The 23,654-nt window shown below is 39.4% G+C and overlaps 1 protein-coding gene across 1 annotated transcript; it reads right to left on the bottom strand.

Annotated features, from left to right (window-relative positions):
- Positions 1–1,636: 1,636 nt before the first annotated feature.
- Positions 1,637–17,293, bottom strand: LOC119728937 (inhibin beta B chain-like). Its single transcript, XM_038201385.1, has 2 exons — positions 16,496–17,293; positions 1,637–3,118 (listed from the first exon to the last, which is right to left on the bottom strand). The coding sequence occupies exons 1-2, from the start codon at positions 17,163–17,165 to the stop codon at positions 2,388–2,390; spliced, it is 1,401 nt and encodes a 466-aa protein (XP_038057313.1). The 5' UTR covers positions 17,166–17,293; the 3' UTR covers positions 1,637–2,387.
- Positions 17,294–23,654: the final 6,361 nt, after the last annotated feature.

Below are 23,654 nucleotides of genomic sequence, written 5' to 3'. Positions count from 1 at the left end.
ACACTTTTACCAAGTTCATAAAGGTTTCGCCCTCAATATTTTTTAAAGTGAACTTCAGGATTTAAAGGGCTTTTCAAGTGTAAAAAACTATTAAAAAAATATTAAACTCCCAAATTCCGATCCTCTTAAAAAAAAATGTTGCTGGAAAATTGTCGCTGCTTGTACTCAGCATACCGGTCACAAGTATGAAAATTATGTTCTGGCTTAGTTAAGATTTAAACTAAAACATGCTCCTTACATCTTAGAAACATAAGCATTTCCAACATGCGGGAAGATTAGCTGGCACGATGGGGACGCATTATTATACCCCCATGACTGAAAATGCGCTCCACTGGTGCTCTTGATGGGGTATACTAGTAAAATATTTCACAGAATTGTATAAACGCCCACCCCCCCCCCCGCAACTGGATCTGTCCCATCATTTACGAAGTTCCTCAAGCTTATACCAGGATTTGTGTACACGCTGCAGATGACGGATGAAGTTGGAGGTAGTTACATGATCACTAATGTCAGAAAATCGTGGCTTTGCAAAAGTTACAGTTTGCAGAAAGTCTCTTCTTGCCCGTTTTGTGGCACAAATACTTCTTGTGATTGGTAAATCCATACTTGATCACTGGGAAAGCGCCGACATGATCTGTGGTATGGAGTGGTGCATGGTAAGTTAGAAGCCTCGGCAGTCGACAAGAAGTTGAACACCTGTTGCCAACGATCTGCGGGATGATCGGATAGACTGCTCAGTATGTGCGCGTGCGTGCTGCGTACGTGCTACGTGCGCCCAAACCTCGAACTGTACGTAGCTAATTCACACATCCGTTTTGCAAAAGATTTTCATTTAAATTCTAGCACACGAAATATTTTAGCAGATAAATGTATGAGAATGTTCGCAGGGTGTACAAATTAAAAAAAAAAAAAAGCTGTACAATATAGAAATTTAACATGAATCATGTCATGCAAGCCACCAGGCCAGTGAACGTGCCAGTTAGGCACAGTCTCATTAGTCTTAGGGAGTCTTTCGTCAGGAAACCGAACGGGCACTCGCGGCGCGGACGTCCGTGCCTACACCGAGCACAGTATCCGTATCACACAATATGGACCGTACGTGTTCACGTCACGTAGGGCTAGCTATACGTAGCGAGGCGGCGCGTTCAAGTTGGAGTGACTCTCGACACGTTATCTTGAAAACTGAAAACTACGTCTTCTTAAAATGAAATTGCGGTAGGTAAAATATGTGTTTTTTGTCTGGACTCGGGCCGAGTCCTTAAGATTGTCGAGTCCTCATTGTTCGAGTCCGAGTCCGAGTCCGAGTCCGAGTCCGAGTCCCCACTATCCGAGTCCGAGTCCGAGTCCTTGAAAATCGGCACTTAAACTACTGAATCTTTCTTTAAGACGAGTAGGAAACGATTTGACAAGTTTTGGAAGAATATTCTGATAATTAGATGACGCAACATCAACTCTAGTTATTCTATAATAAATGAGAATACCTTGTCTTGTAGAGAGAGAATGAAATTCTCGGTTCAAAGAAAAAAATTGGATCACTTAGGTTTTCTGGAAGCAAATAATGTAGATAATCAAAGAAATAAGTACTTACATGAGGCTACCTGCCAATTGCCAGAAATGAGGGAGAAAGTCCAGCCCGTAACAATGAAGCAAGATTTAATAGCCTACTGTACTTGCTCGGATGATTTATTTGTTACACAATAAAATAATGCGTACGTTTGTTACAAACATTTGAATTATCCAATTTATTTCAAACTTCAGACAATGTTGGAGAACTTCAATGAAGAAACCTAGGTGATTCTACTTAAACACAGCTGGGAACATTCACACTACTTCACGAAGCATTCAAAGTGTCAAGGATACTTTTACCTTTGCTAATTCATTTTTATGATAAAACGTATACATGTACATGTCGTATACGAACATGTACATGTCCATGTCATTAGCCAATTAATTTCCCGCTTGACGACCTTCTCAGCATCAAAGTAATCCGTAAAACAACTAATAAAATTGGAAAGGCCTAATCTGAGTATAATTATATATCATTTGAATGGTGTTTTACATTTAGCTGTATACTGAAAGCTTGGCTGTTTTATTATCGCGCTGCATGCATGCTACTACATGCAGTTAGCCTTTATTACCGCAGCGACATAACTAAAAGTAAAAACAAACATACAAACACCCCGCCCAACCCAACAACCCAACAAACAAAGAATCAAACGAAATTATTTTAAAAGGCGTTTTAAGCTAATTACATGGTGGACACGTCCGCGAAGTCTGATTGACACCAATTTCAGCACTTGGTTTTTAGATGAGGATTGTAATGTATGCTTTTTGCTAATTGACCATGGGACGCGCCACAGATTATTTGAGCAGAGAATAAAGACTTTCTATAGACAACCGCAGTTTTCAACTACCACGTCAATAAACCTCTGATGTACAGAATCACTGTCGCCAAAGTAGAGTACCGCAAGTCCGCTGATTTCATTAGCAACACAACACAAGCTCATATCAGGCTCAGCTTGGTCGTGTTCCATGAGGAGGGCGATCATCTCAGCGTGATCCTTTAGGAAATGCCGAGAAGAAACACCGCACTCCCCTGAACAGTAACGAGCATTAAACGAAAGTGGTGTGAGGATCCAGGAATCCCAGCCTATCTCGACAAAGTCGGCCACGAAGGTTTTCATACAGCAGCTTGTCTGGCCGGTCGTGCATAGCCCCACGCTGCGGCCTGTTCGGGCAGACCTGCTATTCTTCACCTTGGCAAGCAGAAGCATCGGGCGATGGTGTAAGTCCCGGGCCACGGTGCTATTCCCGCCTGCATGCAGGGGCTTGGTACTGATCTCGAAGTAGTGATGAGGTCGATTCCACTTGTGCTTGTCTACGGGTATCTGCAGCTCCACCCAGCCCTCTTGTGAGTACAGTTTCTTGGAGGCAAGGACGCGCCATTTATTGCCGTAGTGATGCTCAGGCCGACCCACAAAGACAGACGCGCCCTCCGGTGCGTGAGTCACGTAAACCCATATGTGGCTAGAGAATACTACAGAATCATCTGTCTGGTCGGGGACTTTGAACCTGAAACAGGATTCCTCTGAGACATCAGGACCACAATCAGCATTATCTGCAGGTGAAATAAAAGAAAGCTTCGTAAATCTTAGTTCCTTGTGCACTTGTTTTGTCTTTTAGAGTTTTGTCATCATGTCTTGACCGTGAAACAATATACATGTACTATGGTTTGAGGTAACTCCATCATGTAAGCATCTCTTTTGGGAAGGTGTGGTTCCGAAAAGAACGGGTTGGTTGCAAATCTCGACGTTCCGATCAGTATGCTCTTATCGTCTTCAGGAGAAGCGTCAAGTTTTACAACCAACTGGTTCTTTTTAGAACCACACATCTTCCCAAAAGAGATGTCTACATGGTGTTACCACAAACCTTCACTAGTTCATACCACCACGTCCACCATGCAAAGTTTCAAATCTGACCTAACATACATCATACATGTACTTCTAATGTAAATAGAAGTGATCGCTTGTATAGTGAGCCTGTTAAACTGACATCATAAGATGTAAAGATTATTTGCAATTTATCAAGATTGGGTTAGACGGACCATGGAATATAGTCAGAATCGCCTATATTGCATTTAAGTTATCAATACAAAGGATCTATACGATTTTAGCGTATGTCTTGGAACAAACGCTATGGGCCCTATTCACGAGTTGGCCATTTTTGTCGAGTTCCCTGAATGTATTTCATTAAGTGTTAACTGTTGAATAGGTCGGCGCCGGACTATTTATGCAGGCACAATGCAGTCTTATTTATTACTGTCATTTCTATAAAATCTGGATTTTAACATTAATTAGGTGAAGTTCAATTACAAATTTAAAAATATTTATTGAAGCAGACTGGAATTAATTAGACTTGTATTGCTTTCGTTTCTCTTCGCAAGTTCCAAAAATTAAGATTTTTACCTCACTTGTAATTCAATATGGCCGACTGGTGAATAAGGCCCATAGGTGATAGGGTTTGATTGTGACGTTGAAACAGCTTATGTACTCATTCAACATCATACTTTTCAGTGGCGTATCAAGATTTTAATGCAGGGGGGGGGGGGAGCAAACCGCACTCGCACATCCGCGCCGAAATGTTGACGTGTTTCAAAATGGGAGCGCTCTTCAAAAGTGGCCATTATTATGCATACTGGGAAATATGCCGATATTCACGGTGCGTTGTTATGGTTTTGGAGCTTGGGTTTCTCATTTCATGTCAGAACTCTCTAATAAGCATTTATATTGCTGAAAATTAGACGATGGAAATCAATTTATTTAAATATACCTTCCGCATTGGGTGCTTAAGTTCAGAAAAATATATTTAGATATTCCATTATTTGGGCAAATATAGGTTTTTTCGGCTATTTTAAAACGTTTATCATTCGAATTCACCATTTCTAATATTCGAATTCGTCTATCATTATCGATTTAGTGTTCTTCCAATGTTGCATTTCGTCTTTTGTCAGACAATTTCAAATTCAGTTCAAGCAAATTCAAACAATGAGCACACGTTTTCGTCCCGGAGTATTCGATTTCGTCTCGTCTGCGCCAAACATTGTCATTCAGAAATGAAATTCGTCTCTGAATGCTGCCATACGGCAACAGCTTAGATGAATTTGATCTGTAATGACGAATATTCTCGACCCGGTGACTAAGGAGGTGACCAAACTTTGAAATTGAATGGTAAATGACTAAATTGGTTTTGTTAAAAGCGTGGAAAATTTTTCTCTGACGAAGTTGAATGTTAGAGTTGGTGAATTTGAATGAAAATTGTTTTAAAATAGCCGGGAAAACCTATAGTATAGACCTACTGTTATATGGACTGCAGGAGTTAAATCGAGTGAAAATGCCTGATGAATGTCTTTCATGAAATAATTGTGCGTACAAGCCCGGGCCGCCGTCCCACGCGAACATCACGCACCGAAAATTGACCAAAAGAATCCCCAAGATGCTCATAAAAATGGCGCGCTATATACCACGTGACTATAACATATTACTGCACATTATCTAGCCTCCATTTCAGGCTAAAGCACCCCCCCCCCGAATTTTTTTTTGTAAAGCCCCCTTAAAAAGTTGCCCCCCCCCCCAAAAAAAAATGAAATAGCAGTAGCGAATGTTAGAAGGTGAAGTCTCATGCGAACACCCATTCTGGAATTTGTATTCCTGTGGAGACATTTCTTTGTTCTCGTGTAGTAAAGTTTTCGAGTTTGAAATTGAAGTTTCAAAATGCTCTTATTTTAACCTGAATTAATTTCCTGGGCTGAAATTTGGACTAAATATCCCTTTTCTAAAACTCTTCCATTTGCGACGGATCAACCTACCTTGGAAATTCCTAGTTTTTGAGTAAAATCCATATATCTATTTCGTGAAATTCTTGTGGAGACGTATTCATCTATAGAAATGTTCTTCTGGAGACGTATACAATCTTTTGTTCCCTATTGTGTGCATGTCTCCGTAAGGTAGTAAATTCCAGAACGGTATACCCCCCCCCACACACACACACACAAACAAACACAAAATCGCTATAGCTGGCCAGGGGCGGATCCAGAGGGGGTGGTTTTTGTGTCAAACCCTTCCCCCCCCCCCCCCTGTTGAAAACTGTTGAACATTGTATTGCTAGTAAAACGTAAAGTCCGCCCCGGCGATCAGCACTCCCATTGAAAATATGGTACGAGCCCCCCCCCCCCCCCCCCCCCCCCCCCCTCCGCCTCCTATTAATTTTCGGACGCCTAAGTGTCGGACTGTCCGGAGAAAAAAAAACCGGTCTACATTTCAGCCTCTATGCAAACATGTCTGGATCCACCACTGCAAGCCCCCCCCCCCCTATAATATAGGCTCTCGAACCGCGCCTGATCCATTTACAAAATTTTCATAAACAACTTTACGAACTGTTACAAACAATTTTTGTTAACTATATATTTCATTTCTTATTTTTCTTCTTTAAATTAAGATTTGGTAGTTATATTTTTGGGGAAACTTAGGGGGCTCGTTTTTGGTCAATTTTCACGGGCAGACATAATGCAAAATAGACAAACATGAGCATCGATCGAGACAAAAAGTCCGTTTCCAGATAACTTTCGTCGTCAAAAGTGCATTTACTAACGTCTGCATGGCATTTGGTCAATTTTTGGTCAAATATTTATGGTCAATCCGCGGGGACAGACAGACCACGGATCCTTTCACGCAAGGATAAGCGACTGTTCTGAGCTTCAGTACAAAATGCATTGAGCGGACTTGCCTTAATTGGTTAGACGCGTGATAACGGGCATTAATACCCGTTGGCTTGCAATCGCGAATTTTCCAGGTGTGCCATTGTGTCGGTTTTTGTATATCTTAAACGGAAATATTCATAAAACTGTATGCAAAAGTACTCCTTATGTAAGACACAATTCTTCCAAACTTGTTACAAAATAAATACTTTAGGACACAATAGATGGTATTGTGCAGTTTTTGTCGTCATAGATGAAGTATTTACTCGGCAAATAAACGTCAAATTTCGAGGAGAACACCGGTTGATCTTGTCAGAAAACGTTGCCATGATAGACATTTCTGTGGCACTTTTGCCCGGGGTGGGGGGGGGGGGGGGAGGGGAAACAAGTTTTAAGGGCTTTATTATCTTTTCACCCCCCCCCCTATTGAATCATGTGCGTTCTGATTTTCTTTTAAACACAACCGACTCAAAATGGCCACAAAGCACGAACGCGTGCTGACAGAAGAGAACTGAATGATTCCCTCGCAACTACAAGTACTGCGTTTTACCCATGCACCTGAGGGCAACAAACTTTAGAATGTTAATAATCACTTGAATTTAATGGTGCATCCACAGTGCATTCGTATTGTAACAATGCAGGGGAAATTGTACTAATACAATGATACGTTTTAGGAATGGTTGTTTGGGTTTTGGGGAGGGTTGGATCAATAATACGCTCAATATTCCACCACGCTGAAGAAAACGAATACATTTAAACGAATGATAATTACATAAGAATGATTTTTTCAGCTTTAAAATGTCTTCCCCGCAATATTAACCCCCTCTCAAAATTACATAACCGGTACATTCAATTTTAATTGATAAAAGGATGCCTTTTGCATCAAGAATCACTCAAGCCGTATACTGATATGATTTAGAAAAGTGTTTTTTAAGCTTGTTAAAAACTGAACGAATTTTGAAAAGACTTTAAAAAAGAACTGTACTTTTAAGTCTCCATTTGTTCTTTAAGCTAAAACGTGTTTTTATGGGGGTCATTAGGCAGTGGTGGGTTATGGGGATGGTTGGGATGAGTAACCATCATCTTCCGTCTGGAAAATGCCAACTGGGTAGAATATCCCGATGTCCCTAAGATTCGTGAAATAACACGCGTCATACAATCTCTAGTCATTGCTTTAGGTCTTTGGTCTATCCACCGCTAACCCCCTTTACAAAATGATCCGCCATGTAGGGTAAGGTTTTATACACCATAAAAACTTTATCTGTCCTAAAATTTGACGTGAGAATTTGCCTATAAGTAGGCCTAAAGTAGGCCAAAGTATTATCTGGCGGCCGCCACTTAAAAAGTGTGAATACATTTTTTTTTTGTACAGCGGCTGCCACTTATTATGACGATTTATGTGGCGGCCTCCACTTATTATCTGGCGGCCGCCACACAATAAGTGGCGGCCGCTATAATATTTTCACACGCACCCAAAAAATATATATTCACACTTATTGAGTGGCACTATCCGTCTTCCGTATTAACATGGTTATGCAGTTATCACTTATCAGAATTCAACAATAGAGACCAAAAATGTAGACTCATGCATATTCAAAAATATAATTAGCTGGCTTGACAGACTTCGACACCAGATCGGGCGCAAAGCCATGCAAATCTGAAATCCATAAATCGCTAGCTTAGCGATGCGTAGTATTCACGAAGGTTCCAGCAAAGCTTTCGCTAAATTGCGAAATCGCTAAGTTGGCGAACCTTCGCCAAGTCCAAACAGTGGGTTCTTATTAAAGCCCGGTTCATACTCGGCGCGAAAGCGAAAGCGAACGCGAATTTGTGACGTCGTGGCAAGTATTCGGGCTGCGAATTCGTAAAAGTTGAACATATTTCAACTCGGGCGAATTTCGCAGCGAATGCTTCGTGACGTCAAATTCGCTTCGCATTCGTATTCGCATGAAGTACGAACCGGGCTTTTGTGTGATAAAAGCATGACATTTCGCATGTTGGTTCTTCATGCCATAAATTTCTTTAAGGTATGGAGACATTTCATAATTGACCTCTGGTGACCTTTGACAGGTCAATGACCTTTGTAAACGCTTATTTATAGCTATTTGTAAGATTTACTCTTTTAAACCCCAACTTTTTTATAATCCAAGTGTAAAAGGTATAGGTGTTCATGCTATGAAGAAAATTTTCCATATACAGGACATTTCATATTTATTCTCTGGTGACCTAATTCGAAATGTCATAACATAACCTTTGTAAACCTTATTACTCTAGTAAATGCCACTTTATCATGACCCAAGTCTAAAAGTTAACTCTTTGTCCAGTTCAGCAACAGCGCCATATTGTCAGTTACGAGGAGTTAGCGACGACCTCGGACTCGCCGCAAAATATCGCCCGTTAGCGAACCTTTTGCGAAGAGATTGCGAAATTGCAAAGTTTGCGAGGCATTTGTGAATAACGTGCACTTGCGCGGTGTTTGCGAAAATATGTCGGTTTCGCTAACATTTGTGCAGTGTTTGCAAAGCGTATCTCTTGTGAATACGAAATTAGCGTTAGCCAGGTGTTTACGACTTCGCTAACTTTGCGAAGCCTTCGTGAATTTGGCCCCAGACCGACCACCAAGTGACATGTGGCTACCTGCCATCGCGGCCGCGTCCAATTGACGCCCACTTTTGTTCAACATTGTCCATGCGAGTTCCTGCAATAGTATGGTGCTACCCTTGCCGCGTACCTCACGTTAGTAATGCACTGTCAAGATTCTAGGATTGTGACCGTCGTTAAAAGCGTGCATTTTCGTTGCGCTGACAGACTTCCCAGATTTTCATAAACATTCCACATTATCTATTTAATATTTTTGAAATGCCTTCCACAGAGAAGGAGAGAGAATTGTGGTATTTTTAAGTCTGGTGTAAGTAGTAGATTTCATGCGACAGCTATTTATAAAGATGACTTGCAGGGTTTTTTTGTTTTGCTTCAAGAAGAGAGGGAGGTTTTTGTGTAGTTTATGCAACATGCATGCACAGCACATGTGGTGTGTTCAGTCATTTCTGAATATAAACAATTCACGAACTTACAAGCATCGTGTAGACAGTAAGATTCACTCTGTCAAACAAATAAATCGAGGGAAAACGTGTTAGAAATATGAAAAAACAAGAAGAAGAGGGGGAAAGATTCCCATATCCGGCCATTACTTGTCACCCTGTGCACAAACCCTATCCCTATCTGACAATTTCTAAGTGTTTTCTTAGGCCTACTTAGTAAATAGTACAAAAAATGTTCAGCTAGTTTTGTTACAACATATTACACTTTTCTGATGGCTGACAGGTCACTGAAGGGTAAAATTGGTGATGACCAGATATGGGAATCTTTCCGGAAGAGGGGGATAGGGGAGATTTTGACGCGCCTTTCACTAGTTCAGCATGTTCAGAGGTTGCTAATAATTTTAAAGGGACAAATTTTAAGACTTGAAGCAGAAACAACTGACTTCAGAAATTTGAGGAATGTGTCAGTAAAGAAGTTTTCAAGGGATACAGTTGATGGGTTGCGCACTTGATCAAAACAGAATTGAGATTGAAACGGATCATAATTTTATGGGAACACGGCGATGGTATCGATGCGTTCTTCAGCAAAGATACCTTACGAGTTCGAGTGTGGCGAGTTCAATGGGAGTAGTGGGAACCCTGTTCACTTCACCAGGATTGTAAATGTTGAACAACTTACAGTTTATACTAGCTTCAATATCCATGTAATCACATTGTTGAAAGCTTTGACAAGGCTCTGTGGCTTCATGTTTCGGGTGAAAAATGTAATCGAGACTCTAAATTATAAAGAGCCGCACTCTGTAAGGTCAGTCAAAGTCATGGGAATTTTTGAAGGTGGAAAAGATGACAGGCTTAACATTTAAGCCAGTATTTGACGATTTGCAAATGTAAGCCAGTATCTGACAAATAATATTAAGGGAAAAACCCACGGAACCAGGCAGAAAATTCAAATCACATTATTTTGACACAGCGGGTCACAGCGATGATAAATAAATGTACATGTACACGGAAAGTTTGTCACTGAATTAGGGAAGGTAATTGGCCATTAAATAAGGGAATAAATGTGTGCTCTGGAGGTTTTTATCACTCGTTTAATACCGCTTAGAGTCTGGGTGCTGATAATTACCCGAGCCGGAGGCGAGGGTAATTATCAGCACCCAGACTCTAAGCGGTATTAAACAGAGTGATAAATACCGACCGAGCACATATTTATTCCCATTCATAAATACCTTATCCGTAAAAAAATATCAAATAATTCGTTCAAAAAATCCCGATTTTGTTCAACAAGTTCACTTCATGCTTTTTGAAACATCCCTCTAGCAAAATAATGGAGTGTTCAGCTGGCGAGTAAGATGTAAACAACCCTTTTATGGAGATTGACGCGCGCGTAACATGTTCTGCGCGATGTCACGCAGAACGCACCTGGGGCGTTGCGTTTTGAATTTAGAACTATAAAATTCTGACTCGCTTGTAGTGTTGCGCATGCCTACGTGAGGATTGTGAACGTTCAACCAATGAAACGGTAAGAGGCACTGGTTTTTTAGGAGTCCACATTTTATTGTGACACTGGAAAAGTGTTTAAGACCAGCTAGCCATGTCTTTATCATCCGTTTAAGACCGGCCACGTGACGGGCTCTCGACCAATAGGAATAGCTAAACTGTCTGAGGTATTTATGAATATTAAATATTGATGATACTGTGACTTGGTAAGATAGAAAAGAGCGTTTCGAAAATTCTTGTCGGAAGTGCTGCGATCTTTTTTATTATTGCAGTTTGCACACGACTGGGCAATATCTCATTGCATATCTGAATTTATTTTTTAGGCCAGTATAATGAATCTTTTCATGATTTGTTTGAACAAATATAGTCAAAAAAAGGTTTAACGAGGTGGAAACAGTATGCCCCTTCGGCGAAGCCGCGGGGCATAATAAACAAACAAGGCCTCCCAGGCTTAGACATAAACACAAAGGCCAAGTTTCCCCCCCCCCCCAAAAAAAATCAACCCCATTTATGTCATTCGATGAGTTTTGTCACCGTGGCGTAAGCTGGTCAATAATGTGTCATTACATGTCATGTACATGATGTAGGCTCAATTCCATGACTCCCATACCCTGCCCCCGAACCATTCCATAGCAGGGGTCGATTTAGAAAATTCAAAGTTTCATGCACAATTAACTGAGGGCTTTCCCTGAAAATGAGCTTAAAAAAACAGAAAATCGTACATGCACAGACAACATTGTACTTGCACAGAGCCTAAGTTATATGCATCTGTGCAAACAAAACCCTTTAAATCCACCCCTGTTCATAGGCTTTAAAATTTAATTAAAAAAAAGAAAACTCAAAGAGACTCATTTGGAATGGAAACTGACAATCCATTTGTATTTTTCACGCTTTTTAACTTTGTTACTTAGCTTTGCCCCCTCTTTGAATTAAAATGACAAAATAAAGGTATTACTTCAAGATTTCTGACTTTTGAAAATTCAAATAAAAAATCATAATTAAATAAATCTGCGCGCGATAGTACTGCATCTATTTCGTGAATATTATTACGTACGCGAGGTCCGCCTTTTTAAAAAAATAACACCAAAATCATTCACATTCAGCAATCGCTCGCCATGAAATTCACTAAATTTCAAAGTAAAGCCAGGCAGTAATGTGATCAAACGACTATTATTATTAATGAATAAGATATCAACTTCCATTTCAAATGATATTTGACATGTATTATGACCCCAGTTACCGAAAAAGAGGAATTTTCCATGGTCGCATCTAGCTTGAGTAACTCCAGCTAACATGTGAATTCCTGATGAGCTCGTTAAGCTGGAGTTACTCAAGCTAGGTCGCATCACTTCCGGAGCACAACAATATTTGAGACACAGGACATGCTATACGCATAGCGACCGGGTTTACGTTGTTTTGTTGCTGATTGGCGGAGTAATATCACTAATCACACTTGGAACTACTTTAAAATATCATCGTTTCTGCTTCTAATTACATTTTAAGAGGTAATGTCATTGGGGTTACATTAAAATACGCTTTTAATTAAAGTGTAAAATGATGACGTCAACATTTAAGCCTAAAACAAAAGATGCAGAACCAACTTTTTGATGGACTATATCGTGTATAAGCTAGATCAACATCATTATTAAAGGGGTGAAAAGCGGAGGGATACGAGGTCAAAAGTCACATCCAAGCCCGTTTGCAATGTATTATGAAGGATTTTACAAGTCATTGCCCAAAAGGTTTCGGGTTTTTTTTTGAGTAGTGACGTCACTATTGTTTACAAAATGTAGATAGCCATATTAAGTGTTTATGGTTTTTTGTTGATAAAATCGCCAGAGGATTATAGTTTTCTAGCACCAAGGTCCCGGATGTGCTGACGATAGCTGAAGTCGGTTATTCATTCATTAAGATACATCATGCATATTCATGTTTGCATCATTTACTCGGCACTCGGCGGAAAGCCCGCCCTTTGTTGGTGAGTTTGGGAAATGAAAGATTGCCGCACGCGTACGCACCGCGGCAACCTGCCAGAGCTTATAGAAAGTACACGGCAAATGCCAACAAGCCTTGCTTTTGCAGTATGTTCCGATGGGGAATTTCTACTCGGCATCTTGCCAAGCACTCGCTTATATCGGCTAAGTTTCGATCTCATAGTTCGTGGTTAAGGTTAAAGATCTAGATCAGTCATGATTGTGGTTTCAAACGAAGGCTTTCCCCGTTTACAGGATTTAGTCCAGTGTGTTGGTGACAAAATGCCTGTGGGAAAGGATAAGGCCAAGTAAAATAAAATATCAGTTGATCGTCCCCACCCCCTTTCTTTTTTGAAGCCTTAATGTCCTTTCTTTTTTTTATTCCCCCCAAAGTCCACATTTTCCCTTAGAATTTTGGCACCATGCGATATTAAATCGAAGTTGTGTCACTTTGTATAAATTCGATAATAAAAGGAGCCTCACTTGTCTCGCGACCGGGAACCAGACTGCAAGTCATGCATATTTGACCTTCGACCCAAGTGGTATGAAACCAATCCGCTCATTGGCCGATCAGTTCACATTCGCTGAAAACTTGTGTACGATATTTTCCATCCATCGCGCGTTTCGTTTCTACACCAGGGACGCGAGAAATGGGCAGTTGTTGACGCTTTCTTTTTTTGAAATTAAAGTTTCATTTGAAATTCATAATCGTTTGATCTACATTTTACCCATTTTGCTAAGAAAGTTAATGGAGCTTTTCGATCCCCAAAAAGTGAAACAAGTTGTCGTTTGTTGAGATGGAAATATAATTAAACAGAACCTGCATATCTGGCTAACATGTGTGGATTATTGGTAGAATACTTAATAAAAAGCTGGCAGTCATTTTGAACTGAAAAGTTGTCAGCCATTTTGAATGTAAATGGTACCGACGGCCATCTTGCAAAGAGATATAATACAAAACATTAAGGGCCCCTCCTTCTCTTCTTTAAAAAAAAAAATACCTGGACGACCAACTAGTATTTTATTTTTACTTGGCCTAATCTGGGAACAATTGGACAGATTCAACCATACACAGTATCTCAGGAAATTCTTATAGGTTTTTTTTATGTATATATATATACTAACAACACTCGGCTTGTCTAGTGGAGCTGGACCTGGAAGTTTCCGTCTTTTTATATTATTCAGTCAGTCAGTCAGTCAGGTCGGCCCTTCAGTTCAGCTTGAATAAAGGTTTTCCCGGCTCTATTTAAATTTTTATTTATTCCAATTCACCAATTTTCAAAAATCAAATTCGTCCGAGAGGAATTTCATAAGCTTTCAGCAAAATGAATTTAGTCATTGATCATTCAATTTCAAAGTTCGGTCAACTTATTTAAGTACTTGGTCAGAACTAATCATCAATACAGATTGAATTCGTCTGAGCTATTGCCGAATGACAGCATTACGGGATCGACTTCGTCATATCAATCAATTTAAAACTTGTGTTAAATAAGTGAATTAGTCTGGTGTGTGCTGAAACATTTTCCTTGTGTCCTCGACCACAATTCGGCACGTTCGGCAAGTAGGTGTGCTTAACTTCGCTAGCAGTTATAGATTATATTGCCAGTTTATAGATTACCAAGAATTAAATGGTACCAATTTTATGAAGGGCAAATGAGGCGGCACGACACACATTACTGATATGCTTATTCATAGAAAGATGAGCATCAAATACAACTCCAAGGTTACGAGCACTAGAAACTGAACATATTGAAGTATTATCTAATGTGATACATGTGATAGGATTACAAGATCTATGGCGACTAGAAAAATGAATAATGTCAGTTTTATTATCGTTCATTTTCAGACAGTTTTGTGTTGACCATATCTTTATGTCTTTCAAGCAGTCTTGAAGCTGAACAATCCCTGATGTTCCTTCATCTTGTTTGAGAATGATGTAAAGTTGGTGTCGTCAGCATACATCATGTTGGAATTCCATGGTGATTGATGACATCTTCTAGTGGTGATGAATATAGAGTAAAGGCTAAAGGGACAACAACCGATCCCTGTGGTACTCCACGATCTTGGAAATAGGGCGATGGTTCGCCTTTTCCAATGACAGTGGACTGAGGCCGGTCTGTAAGAAACGTCTTGAACCAGTTCAGCACTTTGTCTCGAATACCAAATCTCTCACTCAGGCGTCGTATCAAGATATCGTGGCTGATGGTATCAAATGCCGCCGCGTAATCCAAGAGCACCAAGATGGCCTCCTGTCCCCCGTCTAGAGCCATAAGTAGATCATTATACACTCGAAGCAACGCTGTTTCATAGCTGTGATGAGCCCGGTATAAGCTGACTGTGTAGTTGCATGCAACATGTTATGAGATAGATGATCCTGGATTTGCAGGGCCACCACCCGTTCAATTGTCTTTCCTAAGAACTTTAGATTAGCTATTGGTATGTAGCTTGTAAGCTCTTCGGTGTCAAGTTTGGGATTTTTCAATAGCGGACAAATATGCGAGTGTTTCAATGGATCTGGAAAGTAACCCTTTTCCAATGACATGTTAATTATGTGAGTCATTATTGGAGCAAGTTCATGGGCACAAAGCTTTACCAGGGAGGTCGGAACAGGATCAAGACTGCAAGTTGTTGATTTTGATTTAGCCTGCTCGAATGTATATTTTTTTCAGAATTTCAATTTTCAAAGTTGAACAACAAATTTTTAAGAAGATAAAAATCAAAAGAAACAAACAATGAATTTGCAAAGAAAAAAGGAAATAAAATAAGTGGAACATTATTGAATTATTCTTACATTTGAAGATGTCACAATTAATTCAGACGAAATTGAACAAAATTATGAATACATTTTGTGCCATGAGACGAATTTGTTTTCTGAATAACATGGCTCGGTGTAGACGAGACGAAATCGAAAACTTCTTGACGAATATGTGTGTCCATGGTTTGAATTTGCTTCAACTATATATGATAAAGGACGAAATAAACATTGGAAGTGCACTTAATCGATTTTGCTGGACAAATTCGAATAGCATTACTAGCATCATGGAGCTATAGTGTTTAATAGCTCCATGCTTGCATGTTGGTACCTTGATCCTGTCTTAACTTATTCTTTAAATAGGGCTTGCGGTCGCTGCCCATGCCGAAGTTAATTGAGCGTGATGGGGAGTAATAAATATCCGTCTGATATTTTCTACACAAACCCCCGGTGTAGGGGGTTTTGCATAGAAATGTTAAGATACCAACTTTTACGACAATGTGTTAGTAATGAGAATTGGTGAATTTGAATGATAAACGGTTTAAAATAGCCGGGAACACCTATAAATGGTGTAGTATAAGCAGTGACAGACAGTGAATAAGGAATTACTCAAAATCTACCGAATAAAAAATGTTCAAACTATAGCACAAAATAATCATCTGCGCCTTCACCGTTAAGAATAAGAAAGACTGTACAACTGAGAAAAAATAGGCCTAATCATTCAAAACTGAAAAATACGTTAAGAAATAATTTTGTTATATTTATTGAATATTTTTTGGTATTGTTTGTGTATAATTATTATTAACATCGCTTAGGCATTGATAAAATGTTGTATTGACTCCTCATTGTTCACCAAAACACATGAACGACTTGAATTTAACTCTCACAATGCTTACTCAAGCACATGACTAGCATCGTTGTATTTGGTTTCGGCAGAATGGTTCACGTGTTTATAGAACAAGAAAAAACAACTTACCCTCGTCCGCAAAAACTACAATCTGACTAGGATGCGTGCGGGTCAATCGGCGTGGATGGTTATGTTGTTCTCCGTCGAGCAGGAGTCGATTAAGCACGACAGCAGGCACGTCCGGCTTGGGACGGGTAACATTAGGCGGTCTGTCCAGGCCAAGCTGTTCAAGAATTGTCCGCTTTAACATTTCCAAGCGAGCAAGCCTCTCAATTTCCTCAAGTGTCTGAGAGGAGATCGAGGAGGACGGATACGATGGAGTAGATGATAAAGGTACAGTGGACGCAGAATTGGATGAGTTGCTCCGCTGAATGTGATCAGGGGAAGAGGATGGGCGTGAAACGATAGCATCATCTTCGATGAAATCGCTTCTCATCACGGTTCTGTCCTTGGGGGAGTCGTTGGGTTTCCGAAGGGGTGCGGGACCGTGTGCCTCGTCATCAACGGGGTCTCCAACGGAATAACCCATCAGAGAGCGCCTTGGTGACATCATCCCAGCACTAGGTGGTATCGACTTGACATTGTTAGTTTGGTCTGATGAGTTGTGGGGCTGGTCAACTACAGTGTCTCCTGTCAGGTAGCCCCGACCTGCAAGGACGCCACCAAATGCACCATGAGCTGAAAGTAGCATCAGTTGTAAGAATAGAAATCCAGACAGTTTGCATGATGGGACTCCCATATTGGAATTGCACAGGGTAAAGTTACCGTGGACAAGTTTAAGTTTAGACCTTGTGGCGAGTAGGTACCACGGAACAGGCCACAATTGTTGAGCAAGAGGGGGTCGGTCTAAATGTCTGGCCTGAGACACACTGTTCAGGCTTCCAGGTTGGTCCTTTATTGCAATTTACGATCGCCTCGGGTCACGTGCGCCTTATCTTTGTCCAATAAGATTGCTTCTATTGGGTTGCCACCGCCGAGCAAAAATGATGTTGTCTGCTGCAATAACAATTTTCATATATTATGGCTAGGTCTATTCCTGGTGTTGATCCATTTCTATTGTCAACTTCCAGTAACGTCTGTGCGTCGAAACCACACCATTCATCACATACAACTAATTTTTGTGGCATCCATTCTTTCGAACAATGATAGAATTTACCCGTACCTTGAAATTTGCGAGCGTCCAATAATCTGAGAGGTGCACACGGGCAAAAGTTTTGTCTGATGACTATCGGGCATTCAAGAATTATTATCCCGCGATCAATGGAGCAAACAACTCCCCTGCAGCTGCATTAAAAATAGATTTTCATTTTAATTTTGGCATGTATGGTGTGAAGCGGAAATAAATGTGCATTCACCGTGGTAGTGTAACCCCACCTATCATTTTTTTTTTGGCGGACAAATGCCGACCTCATACTTTTTATGCCACGTTTGGCCAACAATTTACAACAAAGTAGATTTTGAAACTAACTTATGCGAGCTTTAATTAAAAAGAGTACAGTTAAAGTTACCCAAAAGTAGACGAATTATGGTTGACCAACGGTCAAACATAAAAAAGTAAAAAATATAATTATTTTCTTGCCTACCTATCCAGGGGCGGATCCAGGATTTTCAAAAAGGGGGGGCACAAAAACTTTGTGCGCGTTGCACACATAACGAGACTGAAGCGCGAAATCCCTTGCGGGCAGGGTTGAGGGCACTGGAAGCTCTACGATTCTAGATGTTCTCTCCTACATCATGAGTACTTTAAGCCATTAAGAGCAAAATTCACAATGTTTATTTTTTACTTTTAATAACACTTATTTTTGAGCGAGCCAAAAAAAGTCATGTTTACTATTAAAACATACATTTCTACCCAGAAATTTGCCTTGCAAACAAATAAAATAAAATAAATTGAATTTCATTAGGGGACAGCCTGCCCCAAGCAGCCCCTACCCCCACCCCACCCCACGGCTGAGCAAATCAACCGGCCCAGAAAATTTCTCCGTCCCAATTCCTTTGAAAAATGTTGTATAACTTATAAGCCTGCTGAGTATTACATTACGAATAGTCTTTACAAACAAAAAGAAGAAATAAAACTTTATTTCAAAACCATCTCGGTTGTCATAAAAAAAATTGATGATGTTAGCAAAATTTCCCCGTAGCGTTTAAATGTTTAGTCAAGACTTCAAAAAGACTGCCGCCTGTGTCCCAGTATAATGTGAGGTAACTGCGGTCACATATACTTACTTTGTATATACACTTGTATACACTTTAACCACCATTTTTTTTCCATGTTCTTTTGAAGTCTGCTGGCTAAATAATTTAAGACGAAATGAATCGTCTGCATTCTGCAAGTGTTGTCGAATCACTTCAAGAAATGTCAAGGCCTGAGGAAAATCGTTTATTTGTATTTTTTTTTGGGGGGGGGCGCCGATTTTCTTAAAAAGAAAACAAAAAACCAAACTTTAATTTAACGGAAATGCAAACTGCATCAAAATTCCAAATTCCAAAATATGAAAAAGTTTGTCTGCACAAATTTCCCGAAAGTGGCAGCATTCCTGAGCTGTTATCAAAGGCCTTAAAGTTCGGTGGCCTACAGCTGAACCCAAATGTATATGCTTTGTAATGAACAAGAGTAGCATTGTATCAATTTGAACAATGCGGCTATCAATCATTCTCTGGAAAGGCTTTTCGGAGCTGAGATTTTATTTGGGCATTTTTTTTTTCTCAGAGACAGGGGAAACCTTTATGCGAAAAATGTGGGAAACTGAATTGAACGTGAAATTTCACCTCCGTGTTGTGTACATGCACATAGATAAACGATTGGGGGATGATATTCCAAGTCCAAATAATTCATTAAATGTAGGGCTCCCGATGTTTTTTTTCGTAGTACGATTTTATTCTTCGCTTATTAAAAAAATAAAACTGCATGGCCTACATTATTTTTGTAAATGTTACTCTAAAATATTTCGGAATACATTTTGAAATTAAGTTTGAAGTCAAAGGGCTGTTGATAATCTTATTCGTATTCCTTTTAAAATTAGGAAAAACTAAGCATAATTCGTATTAAAATTTCCCCTAGAATCTACAAAAGAATTAACTGAGGGTTCAGAACTTAATGGGCTAGGGTGTTTGAAATCGTTTTACTTTAAAAATAAATCGAGAGAACAAGACATACTAAGTCGTATTAAAATAACCCCTATTTATTTGATTTCTCTCTATTTGAGGCAAAAGGGATGACGATTAATTCTTCGTGTATCTAAAAAATAAAATGCATGGCCTACATTATTTTGTGAAAATGTTTTACTCTAGAATATATTTTGGAATATATTTTGACGCTATTATTTGAGGGATGTTTTTAATCCTGATCATATTCATTTAAAAATAAGAAAAACCGAGCATAATTCGTATTAAATTTCCCCTGGAATCTACAAAAGAATTAACTTCGAGTACAAACTTTAACGAACTAGGTTTTTTTTAATCATTTTGCATTTAAAAAAAAAGTTTTTGTAGAGAACCAGACGTAAATCTCTCTCTGAGGCCGGGAAAATAAAAGAAGGGGATGGCGATTTTATTCTTCATTTATTAAAAAAAACACATAGCCTTCATAATTTCGTGTACCGGTACATGTTCTACTCAAGGGTGGATCCAGAACACAATTTTGGGGTGGGCCAAAACAAATTTTTGGTCCCCCCCCCCCAAAAAAGTTTTGGTCCCCCCAAAAAGTGGGTCAAAAAAATTACGGCGTGGGGTTCGGGGCCCGCTTAAGGGCCCCGAAAAATTTTTGGATTCTAGATACTCTGTGGTGCGATCTGAGGCAATTTCTGACCACTTTAACCACTGTTTTATTGAGGAAAAGATGGTGGTGTACTCATTGCCTGCCTTTATTGCGATGTCACATAAAAAAAACACATTGGTTTCGTTTTTTTTGGGGGGGGGGGGCATGGCCCCCTTTGCCCCCCCCCCCGGATCCGCCCTTGGTTCTACTCTAGAATATATTTTGGAATACATTTTGACATGAAGCATTAAATGCAAGTGCTGTATTAAATGTGCCCCTAGTCCAGCCGGGAAATAAAAAAGTGTCTTATAAAAATATATTCTTGCTTTGAAAGAAATTTTGAGACAATGATCGACAGGCGACCTTCAAAACTTATACATTGTATATTTTTGTTGATAATTATGTATAATAGTTATGTTCCAAGCGATTGATTTGATGACCGCCCGTCCGCCCGCCATAATGACTCCTCAAAAAGGAAAAAGATAGCCATGTTCTCAAAGGGATGTATTTAATGCGCGCCCGCCCTAAGATGACTCGTTAAAAAAAAAAAAAAAAAAAAAAACAGTTGCAAAAAGGGGGGCACGGGCCGGGTGTGCCCCCATCTGGATCCGCGCGTGTACCTATCTGGATAGTTTTTAGGGCATAACCGTTAACACAATATCTTTCGGCCTTAAAGGTATTCTTGATTACTGGATTTTTCGAAAAAAAATGTTTCACGGTCATGTTATATGACGGGATTTACGTCGGAAAAGCTGATATTATAGTTGCCATCAACGAACGTATTTTTGTAATGATAAAGAAATTAATGATTTCTTAAATTGTGACACACTTTAGATAGAGAATACGTTTACTCTAAACCACAAACACAAAAATGAAGGGAAAAAACCCATTCCCTTGGAGGGAAGCTAGCCGATGCCATAGCTCCTGGATTCCAACAAGCTCTACAGCAGTGTTGTAGCACTCGTACTCGGTACTCTTACTCGAGTACTACTCGAGTACTTTTTGTTTTTGTTTTTTACATGTACTCGTATTCGTACTCGACATGTCGAAAACTTGATCATCAAAGTACTCGTACTCGAATAGCAGTACTCGAAAACAAAAATTGTATATTATAGCTTGACCTACTGCGGCCTTATTTTATCGATTCTTTCAGTTTGAAATGGTTCATTTAATTGGCTTGCGGCAAATTCGAAGTTTTCTGATATTACTCTGGTCACGTCCGGACAAACACATTTAACAGGTAGCCGTGAGTGGGTCTGTATATCGGTCGGACTGGGCCTGGGCCAATTACGCACAATGGACCATTTGCCGCATGGCCGTATTCGGAAATAAAAGTACATGTACTCGTGCTCGTATTCGTACTCTTACTCGGAATATAAGTACTCGTTCTCGTACTCGGAAGTACAAGTACTCGTAAACACTCGGAAGTACAAGTACTCTTACTCAGAGACCTGTACTTATATTCGAAAGTACAAGTTCTTGTACTCGGTAACCTTAAAGTACTCGGCAGTGCTCGGTACTCGGAAAAAAGTACTCGAACTTTCGACTACATGCAAACATTCTCAGCTGCGCGCGTGTACACACGCGCGCCTCGGGCATGCAAGATCTACACACGGTGAACATTCTTCGGAGATTTTTCGATACGAACACGACAAAGGGGGGAAAACAAGATTTCCCATGACATTTACCATGATCCTGAAAAGAAGTTTGCTGACAAATATCAGTTGAATGTTGATGTCCATGGTCGATTTGTTACTCTTTCTGTTTTACCAGATGAATTCCTTACAGCTTCTTAAGGACTTTTTGTAAGTTTCTTTACGGGAAAGTTACATGTATTTGTTAAATGCAAAAGGCCCAGATGTGGCAGTTTTTTCTGAACTGTTTTTGTTCATAGGTTTATCCATTTTTTTCATCATTTCGATGTTTTGTCTCGAATGTACATAATTACTAATAAAATATCATGTCAGTCACTTTTATACTAACGGTTTCTTTTTTTTTTCACGTTTTTTTTATCACAAAGCAAATCTAGCTTTTGCTGCTCAACTATTTTTTAATTCCAAATAATTGCAGCTGTGTTCAACTGCTGGAATTCTTGGCAGGTTTTTGATTGCAAACCTTTAGTTAATGTTAAGTAACTACCTGCCAGTGCTGTTGTTCTGATTTGCAAATTGTTGGATTTTCTTTTTAAGTCATTAACTGCAAGTTGCTGTTCGCACTTTGAAGTGCATTTTTTTAATATTAATACATGTATTCTCTCATTAATCAGTAACATATGCATGAAAATAAGCCAATTGAGACCCTTAAATCTGCTGCTATATCAAACATTTCTGCATTCTGACTTATTTGCAGAAAACTGCTGTACAGAAGTCGTGATCAGGGCTGCAACAACTCAAGGCATCCAATAATTCGGACAAGATGGGACTATCGCAAACCTACTCATATTTGTCGAAACAGATAATTTTTAAGACTACTCCAGTTAGAAATTCCTATAATTCTCATGTAAAGCCTTGATGGCAATAAACATTGTAAATTACTTTTTTAAAATTCACTTATAAACAAAACATAAGTCTTGCACACCAGAAGTCTTCCCTAATCTTTTAACAGATTGTCTTAAGTTCTTTAAAATGCTTAGCTTATAAGATAAATCTTGTTTGAGAAAGACAAAAAAAACTAAAGAAGATATTGATTATCATAAATATATAAACACAGCCACTTTTTTTCTTAAAATACACAAGAGCTTTCGTAGAACTTTACTTGTCCACTCAGGTTGTCCAGCAATGTGTGACTCTCTTCTTCAGATAAGGTAGATTAAATTAGCCTTCGTCTTTCGCATGTCCACTGAACTAAAAGATGTCAAGTAGGCATAGCTGTGGCATCTGCAAATCAATCAAAATGCAGAAAGTGTTAGATGAACAAAACATTAAAGGGTCTAACTTACATTATTTAAGCATTATATGTTTATATAATTAGAAAAAAAATATGGCACGTATTCGGGTAATCATGCAAAAACAGGTAACTGTTATTTGCCAAATTAAAGGGAAAGTACAACATTTGCAAACATCAAAAAATAAAACTACCAAATCATTTTGTAATACCTTGCTGGACTGTGGTGAATGACAGTGTAAAGCATCCTGTAAAATCATGGCACCTGGTATACTGTCATTTTCAAGAAAAGTGGTATTTTTGTATCAATTTCCAACGCTGATCGGCCGATCAGCGTTGGAAAAAACTGGCTTTTTTTCAAATACTGGCCCCAATTGACCAACGCACTTGTTTGCAATCGATTACACACCTATGAACGGGTACAAGCCAGCTAGACTGGTTCCCTGACCTTACAATTCCCCAATGTATGTAAACTGCTCTGTTTCTTCTTAAATGGAGTCAGGGAACCAGACTACAGGAAAATGATTGTTTTTCTTGGTTTTTATAGCATTTTTGAACCCAAAACCTCAAAAAAGTCAGTGTAACTAT

Source organism: Patiria miniata, unplaced genomic scaffold (genome assembly GCF_015706575.1).
Source record: "Patiria miniata isolate m_02_andy unplaced genomic scaffold, ASM1570657v1 HiC_scaffold_20, whole genome shotgun sequence".
NCBI lineage: Eukaryota > Metazoa > Echinodermata > Asteroidea > Valvatida > Asterinidae > Patiria > Patiria miniata.
The sequence above is the reverse complement of the archived record's forward strand: the minus strand, read 5'-3'. Positions and strand labels throughout refer to the sequence as shown.